Source organism: Argiope bruennichi, chromosome 3 (assembly GCF_947563725.1).
Source record: "Argiope bruennichi chromosome 3, qqArgBrue1.1, whole genome shotgun sequence".
NCBI classification, from domain to species: Eukaryota; Metazoa; Arthropoda; class Arachnida; order Araneae; family Araneidae; genus Argiope; species Argiope bruennichi.
The window spans coordinates 62,152,364-62,168,378 of NC_079153.1; the positions used below are offsets into that span (position 1 = coordinate 62,152,364).

General features: G+C 24.9%; 1 protein-coding gene across 2 annotated transcripts in view; it reads right to left on the minus strand.

Annotated features, from left to right (window-relative positions):
* LOC129962591 (serine/threonine-protein phosphatase 2B catalytic subunit 2-like) overlaps positions 1-16,015 on the minus strand; it is a 32,488-nt gene that overhangs the window by 8,860 nt on the left and 7,613 nt on the right. Inside the window, exons 3-10 of one of the 2 annotated variants that reach the window (XM_056076394.1) lie at positions 11,133-11,257; positions 10,941-11,052; positions 10,715-10,860; positions 9,777-9,916; positions 9,537-9,614; positions 9,364-9,458; positions 8,938-9,063; positions 7,509-7,604 (exon numbers count right to left, since the gene is read on the minus strand). In XM_056076394.1, coding sequence (XP_055932369.1) covers positions 7,509-7,604; positions 8,938-9,063; positions 9,364-9,458; positions 9,537-9,614; positions 9,777-9,916; positions 10,715-10,860; positions 10,941-11,052; positions 11,133-11,257 — 918 coding nt within the window. The remainder of the gene's footprint in view (positions 1-7,508; positions 7,605-8,937; positions 9,064-9,363; positions 9,459-9,536; positions 9,615-9,776; positions 9,917-10,714; positions 10,861-10,940; positions 11,053-11,132; positions 11,258-16,015) is intronic. The other variant, XM_056076395.1, reaches the window with a different exon arrangement.

Here is a 16,015-nt window from a genome sequence, read left to right on the forward strand (position 1 = left end):
TTTAAAGTTTCTTATTCCACAAAACTTGCAGACAATAAATTCAAACCAAGTGAAATTTCGTGACTATTTCTCGAACAGAAAGAATGACCCACTGTATATCATTAAATAGACAAAATAATCCAATAATGCACTCTAAAGGCATAAAAAATTAGGTTTTGACCACAATTCGAATTTTACAATTAATTCATTCATTCCAGCTTTAATGAAATTTGCAAATTACTAAAGATTAAAAAAAAAAAAAAAAAAAAAAAAAAAAAAAACTAGCATACTGTGAAATTGTTTTTATTGAGGAAGGAAAAAAAAAACCTGGTTCTTCATAACATAAAAATTTATTAATATGAGAGCATTTTTCCCATAGGCATTTTAAAATGTTGCCCATATTAATAATAATAAGAATTGGATAAAGGGGAATTTTAAATTCAAAAATTAATAAAAAGTGGTTTTAATGCAAATTTTGAACATTTTTTAACACATTTTAAATATTTTTTATAACTTTTTTAAAATATTATCATTCTTTTTACATTTTTATAAAAGTAAAAAGAGTTTGAGGCAAGAAATTTATAAAATGTGATGAAAAGAAAATAATTCAGTGTATGAAGAATTAATGACTTTGCTTTTTCCAAAAAACACAACACCAAACAATTGATATTGCAAACACAAGTGACTAAAAAGCACATCCACATGACTCAACAGTGCACAACACTAGCTACTGCACATACAGGAGGAATTAAGTGCACTTACACATGGCAGTGGATGAGAAATGAAAGAGAAAAAAATTACATGTCAGTTTCATGGATGTTAATCTATTAAAATCACATTAGTACAAAACTAAATTCAAAAACAAAAAAAATCTGTAAATTCTCAAATAATTATAAAAAAATAAATGCTCATCTTGCAGGCTTAGACATTCATTCACTAGCGGATTGCTATCAAAATTCATTTTTTTTTTTTGCCTAGAAAGCTCAAATCCTCTTTCTGCAAGCTAAAATAAGGCAAGCAAAAAGTCTTTAAAAAATGCCTAAAATACTGTATGCTCAGGCAAAAATAATGCAGCAAAATGCTTAATTTTTTTTTTTTTAATTATTGAGATTGCCTTAATTTTGAAATTTTACAAAAGACCAAAAAGTAACCTATTTTACAAATGTTAGTTTCTGAAAAACTTTACAAATAAATTTTAAAAAATATTATTTAAAATTTTTTAATATGTTTCATTTAATTCTGATAATTATTAGTAACAAAAAAGGCAGGTATTAAATAGAGTCATTCAAGATGTTTATTATTCGAGTTTTAGCATACTTTTATTATTTTATACCTCTTTATGTAAATTAATATCAAAAAAATAATTCCATTTCAGGAAAATAAAATTTAAAGAATATATCTGAAACAGTAAGAATTAGAAATACTACACATTAGAAACAACATTGTAAAAATATATTTCTTCAAACATCAAGCATTTAACCGTTAAAAGTTTAAAGATGAGCATAAAATTACTAGCAAAACTTTGCTTTTCTTTTTCTTTTAATAATTACAAAAGAATATGTTAATAATAACATGTTATATTAGTAAATAAAAATACTAATACCAGACGTCACTAAACAACAATATTTCAATCAGGTTATCCAATTAAAGTTAAATCTGAATAATAGTAATAATAATAATAAAAATCAGCATGTTTCTGATTTGCATGATTACTTAAAATTTACAGCAGAAGTATATAAAAAAAGATTAGGATGTTAAATAGCATTTATTATATTTAGATGAATTTCATACTTTAATCTGAATAATATTATTAGATACTGAGTATATTATCAAAGGATTATAAATTAAAGGAATTTGAATATGATCTAGTTCATTAAACAGTCACAAGTAAAAAAATATATTTTTCTATAGTTATATAATACATCATATAATACATCACAATGATAATACAATAATATATTATACTCAAAACAAAAATAAACAATTTTGATGAATTAAAAAAAAAATGCTGTCTTAGCTTTTTAAAATTAATACAAAATAAATGCAAAAAAATCCAATTATTTAACTTGAAGAATAGGTTACTACTTCGCCCATTATTTGAAATTTGCAAAAAGTTTAAATTAATAATAAATCCTAACAATCCATTTAAATTTAAGCACTACAGAGGAAAAATAAATTTGAAAAAGGAAGAAATCGCAATATTTATGTCAAATATTCTAGTATTAAATCTACAAAGCAGTTTGAGTGAGTGTGTGTGCATGCATATAGTTAATGGTATTTATATGGTGTATACAATATATATAAATGCTTAAGTATTTTTTTTTTTTCATAAAGACATATACCTAATAAGCAAAGGACAAACAGAAAATAATATAAATTAGAAAATAGGTGATTTTTTGCAAATTATTTTTTTTAAGTCCTCCAAGAATTATTACTGAAAAAATATTTTAAATATTTAAATTCTTCAACACTCTTGTTTTTAACCATCCATATTTTGCTATTATTTTGAAATTCACTAAAAAATTTCATTTCAAATAAAAATACTTTGGCAGTCACACAATGAATGAAAATTATAAAAATAAGATGAATATTAATAGACTAGAGAAATCAATTTCAATTTTCAAATATTTTTTTTTTTTTATTGAGATATAACAATGGAAAACTAAAAATCTGATCCATAAAAAATTGTAATTCTCACACAAAAGCAAATTCAACTCTCATTCAGGACACATAAATTAAAAATATTTAAGAGTTCAAAAAATCTGAAAGTGTTGGAAAGGAAGGATGTGTAATTTCATTAACTTCATAAGAATTTTAGTTTGCTGATTCAATTTATCAATAATAATCGAATCACTGATTAGTTACTTCTTCATGTATCCTTGTTATTTAGATTTCTTACCAAAAATCAACTTTTAAAAATCTTCCACATACAACAGATCTGATGCCATTGAAAAATGCATACTATAACTTCATTACCACATTAGCTGTGATTCATAACAGAGTAATACTTAAATAAGCTTTTTGGAAAGTAAATTTGTTCTTCATAATCATATTTAAATTTTGCAGACTTTAAAAAATTTGTCTGTGACAGGAATAGATGACAACTTTCAGATTTTACAAAAATTCATTTTTATCCACCTACATTGAGGATTATTTCCAAAAGTTCAATGACCACTGACTGAAATATCCTTAAAGAAAAAAGACCAAACTTAACAAACTCTAAGAGAGAAATGAAACCTTTAAAGCCATTGCTTGCTTTCCCTTTTCTGATAAGAATTAATGACACAAAATAAACAAATCAAATCCTTTCATGCAGGAAAGACGACTAAATGTTTTAAAACATATTTTTTTTTCTAATTAAATTCTTAAATAATGCTCATCAGCCATTATACCAAAAATGTTCGCCTCTCTATCAATTTTTTCCCAGTTCATTAAGTTCTGCCTTGCTGCCAAAAGTTGGAAAGAAATGAAAATTGCTTCAACAATGTGAATAAGTTTCTGTCTCACAACAGCAAAAAGATATCACCTGACTATAGTCCTTTTGAGGGAATTAAATTGGGGTCCATTTATCATTGTACAGAAGGCTGTTAGTTTCATAATAGAGCGGAAGTATGAATTATTAAAATTAGTTTTTATACTTTTTACATTTTACTTTTGAAGCAATGGTTTCAACACAATATAAATATTCAGCTATGTATCTATGAGATGATAAAAGTTTTGCTAAATGAACTGTTTCCACTGAAAAAATGATTTATTTAATGTAAATTCTATGCTTATTGGTGAATGATTGCAGTTAAAACATTACCACCATTCAACATATTGCCAGTACAACTTTAAGTCAGATAAAACTATTAAAACAACTTGCATAAGGTACTTTCCATACAATTAAATCTCAGCTTGCTTGATGATCAAGCATGAAGTATGCACTCAAAATACTATAGTAATTCTTCTTCAAAAGCATGACCAGTCAAAAATAATTGGATAAAGGTTAAGTTAACCAAATTACTAATAACATGCAATTACATGCCTACAATACAATGAAAATAAGGCAATTTTCAAAATATATATATATATATATGTAATTTAGCATTATCTTTACTGTAACTAGCAGAAAATCCTGATATGTGCGTGCACGCACACTCACACACATTTCAAAAGTTCCATTCCCCTAGATTTTGGTTTTCTTGTATAGTACAGTTATTATATAGAACATATAAAAAAGTTTCTGTTGATTTTTGGGGTCTTCTTTCACAATTTTTAAAAATTAAGATCCAAGTGATATACAACTATTTGCTTAATAATTAACTATTTCAACGATATTTTTGATATAGAGATTTTACATCTCATTAAACAAAATATACACATATAGCCCCATTTTAAAAATCTACAGAACCAATATATTTTTTTTAATAGGCTGATATAAAGATTCTATTTTTCCCCCCCCCAATCTTCTTATTCCTAATTTGCTTTAAAGGTTTTAATTATGACACTTCTATGTGACCATTTAATTTTCTATTTTTCAAAAATTTTAAATAATCAAAATTCTTTGAATTTATTTATTTATTTCATAATTTCACTTTTGTTTGATTAGCAAAAAGGAGACTGTTCATAAAGAATAGACTGTTGTACACATAAACTAAATACTTATAGTAATTATTCAAGTGCTATAATAATATAATTATTAATTCAAATTTTCATTAAAATTTGAAAAATAATTAACTTTTTACAGATAAATAATTATGTGAGTAATTAGCATGCAGAATTTCATATTTCAAACGATGTGAATTAAAAACAAATGTATAATTTTTTTTTCTCTTCTTTATACTGACATATCTTTAAGTTAAATAATTTTACTTATTCATTTATTTGAATGAGCCTGCAAACAATGAAATGATGAATGAATACAATATATACAGTTTAAAATACATTGATTTTATCATATGCAAATCAATTTAAATTTTCTAGAAAAGCAGAAAATCACATATTTTTAAGTTGTTATATGCACTTCCTAATTAGTAAAATTCTAGTCTATGCACTAGTTAAATATCATTCAAAGCAATTATCTTAGCACTAGCATAAATAAACAGTCACAAATCAATAAAAAAAATTTTTTTAAACATATATATTCAAAAGTTATGCCTTCATACAAAACTACTTAAAAGCATTATTAACATTTTACTGCTGAAGTATAAGCCTTTACTCTAAGGAAGCAAAAATTGTTGACTAAATACAGCATATAAACGAGATATATTTTTGAATCAATTTCTCCAACATGAAAGGCACAAAATGTGACTTATTTTTTTTATTCAAGATTTTATTGGGGAAACTTTTGGCTCTAAATATTTTTTTATATAATTAAAATAAATTATCTATAGCAAACTTTAATAAATTAATGAAACTGATTATCTTAAAAGCAATGTAAAATGAAAATTTGTGAGGGGGCGGGAGAGAAACAATGATCATTAAAAAGGAAAATACAGTTACAGACTTACAGAATATTTCAAGTCACAAAGCAAATTTCTGTTTAGAATCATGGGTATATAATGAAATCTCCCTCTTAACAGATGTCAATTTTCACATTTCCACACATTTTTACTTTAAATAGCAATGATTTATTTTGAATTAATTTTTTATTATTGTAAAGATGTATGTTTTTATTTATTCTGATTCATGACTGCTAATATCGAAGCTTCTACACAATTATATTTAAACATAAGATTAGAATTTATGAAAACAGTACTAAGATAAACAACATTCATAAATTATAAAATACAAAAATTTATCATATATAATTAGTTAGTTTTTTTTTTATTATTATTATTATTATTTACTTAGCAACTCGACAAATAACCTTCTCTTTAATCTAATTGTGTACAGCATCGCTTCTAGTTGGAAATTCATTATTGATAATTAGCATTATAAATTACACATACACTATGAAAACATTTTTTTTTATCAAATATATGTCTCCTATTTATAGTAAACAGATAATGATTTTTTTAAAATTGGTTTTAGATTTTCATTTAAATAATGTTAAATCAAAATCCTAAAGCATTAGAAATGAGATAAGCAGAAATAAAGATAGTTAGCTGCATGTGCGAGTAGGATGTTTTTTAATAACTACAAGAAATGTTCTATTTGACAATTATAGAAAAAAATTATTTTAGCAGTAACATTTTTTAAAGATATTTATAAAACAAACTATGAATTAAAGATGTTAATGATATTATTTAAAGTCTATTTAATAATATTATATATATAAAAATGTTTGCTTGTAAAATATATTATAATGTGAAAACAAATCAATTTCAAGAAGTTAAATATTCCATTATAAAACATGTTATTTTTAGATAAGCAAATTTAATATTTGTCTTATAAAAGGTGCCCACAAATGGACTGATTTTAAATGATTAGTTAAGGAAATTACAAATTATTGTAAGTTATAAATAAAAGAGATTAATGAATAAGCTCAAAAATTTTTATTAGTAAAATTCCTAAGGTTAGTAACCAATTTCATAAAATTTGAATACTGTCAATGATTGGATAACAGTTAAAATTCAAATGACAATGCTCTCAAAATGTCAAACTACTTACAAAAATTGTACAGCAAAAGCATCTACCAATGCTGTAACATATTTATGACAAAACACCTCATGTACAATCAGTGTTGCAAGATTTTATCAATAAGAGATAACAGTAAGAAATAACAGCATCCAGCAGTATTTCTTACTTTAACAGTAAGAAATAACATGCATCCAGCAAAGAAAAAAGCCAATCCATTCTAACCATACCAATCTATAGATTTATAGATACAATAACATGATTTAAAAAAAGCAACTTTTTTGGAAAAGTAAAAATAATCTGATCAATCCTATGAGATCTTGTACTCTCTAGCAGAAGCTAGACAATTTCAGAAAAATCTCTAAGACATTAAAAGAATGACAACAAATATGCATATGATTTTAACATATCAATTTCAATATGAATTATATCTCTTACAACAATAATTTCAATGATGCATCAATTGAATACAGCAGTTTTTTTAATAATTAACTGCCTAAAGATTCATAATTTCCAGCAGTTATGGTTTTATAAGATATAAAGCTCCTGTTGCTGGAGTGTCATTTTGTTTATGATATCCAATAATAATAATAAATGCATTAATACATTTTTTTAACATTTATTGACCTCCTGCAAGTATAGTTTGAATAAATATTATACTACTTCTACTCTATTTTAACCCTCCATCTGGTGAGAATATAAATTTTTTTGTGTGTGTGTTTGCATTTCATTGTTTTAGAATGACTAAAATGATGGATTGTTATGTTTAGATAAATTCCTTTTTTGAACACCCTGCATATTTCAACATGCAACTGAAAGCAATAAAAACAAATGATATGCTGTATTTAGCCAAACTATAAAACTACAACTATAAATCTAAATGCGCTCAATAAAATCATTTTTAATCTAGCGCTAATGTTACCTACAGTCTAAAACTACTTCAGGCTTATACTTAAATTTATAATCACCTTCTTCCTTACCTTCGGCATCAAATGCCTCCTCACCCTCACTCATCAATTCATCATCAGAGCAAATATTCAAAACATTGACTAGCATTTCAGTTACTTGAAAAAAAGAAAAAGAAAACAAAAAGAAATTAGCAAATTTATGGCAAGCACATTGACGGCAACAAAAATTATACTACACACATCACAATGTACATTCTAAAATGATCATAAAAAATAAAATAGAAAAATCCTTTATCAATATCAACTTTATATCCAACGGATAATACTGCATTAAAATGAGAATTTAAAGGGGCGATCCAGAAAAAAGGATTAAAATCAATTTATAATAAAAGATTATTTAGAATATACATTTTATTGTTGTAGCCAAATAAAAAAAAAATTTCTTTTCAAACTTATCTTGAATGGTGAGGCAATCATTTGTGTGAAGATAATAGGTAGGAATATTTCAAAATTAACAGACTTGAACAATAAATCCTTGGTTGAAAAATACATCAAGTCTCAAAACAAAAAATAAAACAATGCAACCAAAATATTTAAACTGTAAGTAGTGAGAAACAATTAATAAGTCATCACAATAATAAATTTTCTAATAGGTTCAATATATTTATTTAACTGAATTTTATTTATATTATATATAAAGAAATTCTATTTATAGAATTTCTTTTATATATATATATATATATATATATATATATATTATTGCTCTCTGTTAAACTATAAATTGAAATTTTCCAATCAAAGACTTATAATAGAAGCATCTCTAAAAAAGACAAAATATTAGAATTCCAAAGAGAATTAAATAATACAACCACTAAGTTAACAAATCAAACAGAAAATAAAAAAAGTCACTATTAAGTTGGCTTTTAAAAAAATTAATTAAACATTAGTAATTTTTATTTATCTCTTTGAAATAATATTTTAAGATGTTTCTATCATAGTTGATACAAACATCTTCAAAACTCATTAAATTACAATTTATCAATGCAATGACGCATATTCATCATCATCCTTGATTGTGCAAGGTCTTTAAAAATCTTTAAAATTCTCCTTAAACCTTAAAAACTTTTACACCTTAAACTCTTTTAAACCTTTAAAATAGTATATGTTTTAGCTGCCTATGATGCACTGAAAAAATTCCTTCAAAGGCTTTACAAATATTTTCATCTGATTTGTTATTGCTAAAGAATACAATAGATAGACCACGAATAATGTTTATTTTGGAAACAGAATCTGGAAGAGAGGAGAGCAACTTAAGTCATACAATAGTACATCATATAGAAACAAATTTACCAGGGAGCTTAATTCTATAAGATTTTTTTAGCAATTAAAGGGTTAAATAGAATCAACAGAAAAGACTATCACCACTTATTTAAAATATCAACTCAATTTGAAATTATATTATTAAATATTATAGAACAAAACAGTTTACCTTTCTCTCCAACAAATGGAAGAGACCAAGTGAAAACATCCATGAAATTTGGCAACCAATATGGATGAGGAGAACAATTGAACTGGCGAATATTCATAACATTATTTTCATATTTGAGTACAGCAGCTGAAATTATAAAAAACAAAGATTCAAATCTAAAAATGAAAATCAACTATATTTTAAATATACACATTAATTACAAAAAAAAAATCAATACTTAAAAATTAAAGAAACGATTCTTGACTTCATTGCAAAGAAAAACAGCAATGAATTTATAATTACTCATATTGGTATAATTATAAAATTTTCTTTTAATGTCAAACTAATTTATTTTCACAATCATGTTAAAGAAAACATATACACACCATGCATAAAAACTGTTAATATGATTTTAAATTCAACTTCAAAAGCAGCTAATATAATTACCTTTGTTGTTATAAACATCTAAATAATTAGGTGCAGAAAATATTGTAATAAGAGATGGGAAGCCAGTTGTTTGACTCTTCCTATACATTCGATATCTAGAGAAGAAAATTACTATAAATAACATAAGAGATAACATAAAAATTTAAAATCCAACTAATACTGCAAAAACTTACCCAGCATCCTGTGCTTCATGAGCTCTTATGATTGAAAGTAAATTATTTTGTTGTAAAAATTCACAACAAGCAGCATAGCTTGAAATAAGGGGGAGAAAAAAAATAATGAATTAGAATATTTTCCCATGTTTTAACCAACAATAAAACTGAAACAAGAGAAAAATACACCTAAAAGTTCCAAATATATTTCAAATGACTTATAAAAACACTTATGTTAAAATCTAAAACATACAAAGTTACCTGTAAAAGTATGAGCAACCTCTGACACTATTATGACTAAAATGTTCTGTAGTTTTCTCACTTCCAAAATCTTCTAATGGATCTGACCAAAGAAGATCACACATTGGTCCAAATGCTGGTGGTTCCTTGAACCGATCCAGCTAAGCAAAGTAAACACAGTAAAAATCAGTTGTATTACAAGAAAAATTTTTATAGCATGGGAAGACAAACAAAATAAGTTAGTAATAAAAACAAAAATTCAATGAAAGAAATTGCCAACTTATTAATATTAACTAACAACTAACAAAATTAATTTTTGTTAGTTGTGTGCTTTTAAATTTAACAAAAAAAAAAAAAAAATCTAAAACGGGTGATTACAGAAACTGAAAAAAATTCTGTTGACCAAACTTGCAACATTTCTTTGACTTAACAGCTACTAATTATGTTAAAATCCTGACTTTCTCCCTGCAGAATTAGCATATTTATACAAACTATATTAGAAAACCTTTACAAGTTATTTAATGTGCAATATATATATATATATATATATATATATTATGAAATTTAATTCTTAGAAAATGGACTGAGCATCCTAAAACAGATTTCTAAGGCTCCCAGAAGTTCAATGATGGAAAATCTTAAATTTGAATTTTACTTTCAGTACAGTACTTCTTGTTACTATGCTTTGCACAAACACACAAAAAAAAAAAAAAAAAAAATTAAAAATTTATGCAAGTATGAAATTTATATCTCAATTAATACTTAAATAATTACATCAATATCAATCTATTTAATTTTCATACATAATTTGCTTCATTTAAATATATGTAAATTTAACTGTACAATTTTTCAAAAAGAATTTCAATTTAAAAAAAAATTAAGAAAGAAATATCTGTAGGAAGATTAAATCCACAGACAATCAAATAGTACATTTTAATTAAAAATTCCATAAAACATACCTTTTTGATATCATCTAAAGTATGGATTTCAGGAGATAAACCTCCGTGAACACATAGAAATTGCTGATTCATTAAAGCAGCAAGGGGTAAACAGTCAAACGCTTCCATGCATGCATCATACACCCGCTCGGAATATTTTATTTTACCTAAAAAATTTTAAAAAGTAGTTATACTACCAGTATATCATTATTATTATATAACTGTCTTAAAATATAAATTCACTTACATTCAGTTTTAAAAGTAAAGTATTCTGTTAAATGCCTACATTCATGATTTCCTCTCAAGAGAAATAATGTGGTAGGATAGCAGATCTTTAAGGACCATAAATATAATACACACTAAAAAGAAAATTATATTTTTTTATGCAAGGTGAAAAGTGAAAGTTTTACAGAAAGAATTTAAATTATGAAAAATATACCTCAATACTGAAATATCCTCTATCAACATAATCACCAAGAAAAAGGTATTTTGTTGATGCTGGTGACCCACCAACTTCAAATAATTTCATTAAGTCGAAGAACTGTCCATGAATATCACCGCAAACTAAGAGAGAAAAAAAATAAAATTTTAAAACTTTTATTAAAAATAAGCATTTTATTCTGAAACATATAACTGCTACAAAATATAACTAATACAGGTAATTATTAATATTTATACCTCCTGCTTTCTATCACCAAGAAACTGATATACATTGCCAAGATTGTTTGCATTATGCATAAGGGAGTTGACAATTCTTATCAAAATCTGAACATTGTCAAGTAAATGTGTGGACCATAAATATCAATAAATATCCTAATCTAACATATAGTACTTACCCACCACAAAGAAAAAGTCCCATACGAGAATCAAAAAGAGCAAAAATGAGAGAATTCTTTCACATCTAAATTATTTGTGTATCTTTAAAAACTCAATCATCTCCAAATATTTTTTACTTTTTGATACAGTGTAATATTTTTTTAATTTTAATTGTGTACAAATTTATATCTATTAAAATTATATCTATTATTTCTATTTTTTTATTTCTATTATTTAATTTATATCTATTATTTATATTTATATCTATTAATCACTACTTCATGATTTCAAATGAATCCACTATTTTTCAAAGATTATAAATCATAAAATAATACTTTTGAAACATTAGGAAAATTATTGCAAATATCATTCAAAGTTTAGCAATAATTTGCTATTTTAGAGGAATATGTTCAGTTCAAGAGAAAGTAATTGCTCTTTGTAACAAATATCTCTATACATATTGAATAACACTGATTTCTTTCACTGAAAACTGATGTACAAAACTAATTTAATAGTTATGCGAGCAAAGTCAAAATTTATAGGTTAATTAATAGAGTTCAGAAAACATATGATGGCCTAAAAGTGTATTCTACTAAATACAGGAAATAAATCTCATAAAATAAAGTTGGATATGGAGGAAATGTTATATCAAAGAAAATTTCATAAAATATAAATGTTTTCATTTTTCTTTCAACTGAAATTTTTATAATGCAGCAAAAATAAAAGTTATACAATCTCTTGATTATCCTCAAGTAGATTAAATGGTTTGTACATGATCTGTTCAGTGGATTTTACTTTCTACTTTCCTACTATGAATAAAATGATAAATTTCAAATAAGGATAAACTGAATTAAATCAGATGCCTGTAGGTAAAAATTATAAATTGGATCACAATTAAATTTTGAACATACACACTCTTAAACATTCAATTTCTCTTTTACAAAAAAATGGAAGTATATTTTGATGAAGGAAATGCTGCTGCTATGCAAATATGTTGTTTATTTTGGAAAAAAGTATATGCAACATTTCTTTTAATAAGAAATAATTAAATATTATTTACATTACTGTTATCAAGTACTATTGCTATATACAATTGCTATTATCTTTCCAACAAATACAATCACAATCTCTACAGTTATTAGCGCTTCCATTGATTTTAGCCACAACCAGGTTTGACCTGAAAAGTTGAGGTTCCTCAAAATACACAGAAGGCTTATAATAGTAAGAAGACAAATGGAATTTGTTGAAATGCCATGGAGTGTAGCATAAGCACTATTATAAAAAAAGTTCAATGAATTTTGAAAACTTGAATTAAATGCTAGAATTATAACTGGCTCAGTTAATTATTGTTACTGGTATCTAAACCCGCATATCTAATGCGGGTTTAGATACCAGTAACAAGAACTAAATTTACAAGAACTAAAATATATAAATAACAATTTAAGAAAAGATTCAATGCTTCAAGCAATGAGATGGGGGGGGGGGGGAAGGGAACTATACAAATTTGAATACAAACTATTAATGTTTGCCAAATTAAAGTTTTGTATATTATGTCAAAAAAAAAATGAAATGTGAAAAAATGTGTGATTTTTCAATATTATGAAAAATTACAAAAAAGCACTGTATTTATTTAGCATTCCACTAAAAAAATCAGATTTAGGATTATTTTGTTAATTCTACAGAGAACTGAAGAAATAACAGAAAAGAAAATTCTCTTGCGCAAAAATTATTTATAAATGGTACAACTCTTATTTACATGAATTAAAAATAAACACAAAAAGATAGTATAAGTAGATTATATAATATAACTGCATCAAATTTCAACAATTTAAAAAAATGAATTAATTTAAAAGGTTTTATTGTTAATTTTTCTCACCTAGTTGAAGAGAAAGGCACTTCACAATACATTTTTTGTTGTTTTTTTTTTTTTGCTAATTATAAATTTAAGAAAAAAAATATACTAAAAAATAAAAATAGCTTTTTAAAGCAAGATTTGAAATTGAAGCAATTTCAAAAATGAATGAAAGAGAAGACTATGTTTTACAGTTAGATGAAAATATTTTTTTCTTTCACACACATAAAACACCATTCATTTTAATTAATATATCTTTCAGTCCAATTATAAATATTAATATCATGTATTAAGCACATGTACTGACAGTATCTAAATATGAGAAAATGCTACAGAAACTTTCTCCTTCAAGTAATATTCAAATTTCCCACCCAAACTGATAGTTGTGTAAAATAAAATAAAAATAGATAAGGTATGCACAAAACTTTATAAAATAATTGTGACAAAACTTCCAACTAAATTAAAAAATAAATACCTATATCATGCATATAACTAATAAATAAGTGGAGGGGGAAGCTTCATGACCAATAGAAGAATTCTACTTGAAATGGTATAATCTAAATTAATGTTTTCTCCTTCTCAAGCAATAATCTTTAAAATGTTATTTATGTCTATAATAAATAGGAAAAAATGCAGAATAATTTTTTGTTTTATCTATCTAAAGTCATAGCTTTTCTAAACCTATATTTTTAGTGACTTTTCTCTAACTGGAAAAATAAGTATCATTACTATATTTGCATTTTAGTCTTTCCAATTACGGTAAGAGATAAGTTTAAAAAAAATAAGAAACCATCCATTTTTTTCCAAACTACCATTAAAAAAATGTATTTATAAACTTTGCTTTGAACTAACATTTATTTAACTATGCAATAATCAATACACAGTTAGAATAATTTCCCTATTATCTTTCATTAATCTCTCAGGCTACCTCAGCAAGCCCTAGTTTAAAGCATTAAGATTCCACATACCACACCCATTTCCTGGACACACCCAGCAATTTCCACTAAACATATACAAGATGATGGTTAATATTGCAAAGCTAGCTTACTCAAGACAGAAAAAAGGAATTGAATAAGCAGGTACAAAACAACTCTTAATAAAGAAAAGAGTGGAACACAGCCACTCCCACATCAACCAGAGCATCTTGGAATGATAAAGAAATATACACACTATATTGGGAGATTAAATATTTCTCATTTTATCTTTTATTAAAATTATAAATTGTGTCACAATGTTTTAATTGACTTTTTTATAGATAAATGGCAAAAGAATATTAAAATAAATCCATCAAACAATATATAATATGCTTTAAAGCATTTAGGGAAAATGCAATGTTAAGAAACCAAGAAATGCAGAAGCTGGCATGCTTTGAATGAAATGTGTAACAGGAGAAGTGACAAAACTATAGATGTCAGGGGTAGAGTAGTTAAAAATAGCGAATCCCAAAAGAGAGACTTTTTTTTCCCCTCCCTCCTTCAACTTCAGACGTACCTCAAGTTTCTTAAATGAGTAGGATTGTGCTAAACATAAAAAAAAGAAATACTTTTTGGAACAAAATCAGAAGAAAAATTCTTCTAAGAATAACATAGACATAAAAGTATCAAAAAACAAAGGAGTAAAATATCTAACATAGCATAACAAAATATTTACCTCATACTTCAAAAATAAAAATTAAAAAGAATGCTATTGCTATTTTAAAATTACATATAGCATGACAAATACATATACAAATCGCATGAGTTCATTAAATTTAAAAAAAAAAAAAACCCTTGCTTCTGTATACATATAACCACAAAATATAAAGTTTTGCAATCATAAAATAAAATCTAAAGCACCTTCATATTAGGTTCATAAATAAGTGTATGTATTAACTAAAATTAAAAAATAATAATGCTAAATTAATTGAACATAAAATGAAAACACAAAAACAATTTAAATAATAAATGATATACTGTATTAATAAGAATGTTTGATCAGACTAGATTAAAATTTTTAATATTGAATCGTTCAACAAAAAAAAATGTTGAATGATGTTACAATTTGGTTTTTTTCTCTATATGCCATTAAATTTTCATTTTAGAAACATGACAATACACTTAACTTTATAATGCATATTCAGAATATTTGGCTTCTTAAATTATTCCTCAAAACCAAGAAACTACAATCTCTAATCTGTAAATTATTAAAGCATATAGTACATATAGGAATTGATGATTTATGTAAAATTAATACAGAGATCACTGATCAAAATTATCAGGTTTTTATTTCTATTTTTTTTAAAATAGTAATTGGGAATATTACCGAATGCTTTTTCAAATAAACATTTATTTCCATCATTCCATTTACATTTAGTTCATTTTAAAATTAAATCGCAACATTCCAATTGTTTTATATAAAATAACTAAACAAATTTATCAATCTGGAAAGAATAAAATTCAAATGATTTAGAAAATATCAAGCCAATAAGAAAAAGAAAGAAAGAAAGAAAAAGAAAGATTATGACACTAAGTCATTTTATTTATAAACTTGATACTAATAAGCTTTCATATAACAGTTAATTAAATTCTCAAAAATTAGGACCTCATACCTTGCTAGCTTGATCTCCATATTGGAAAAACAACAAGTGTCAATGGTGAAATACATATAGAACTTGA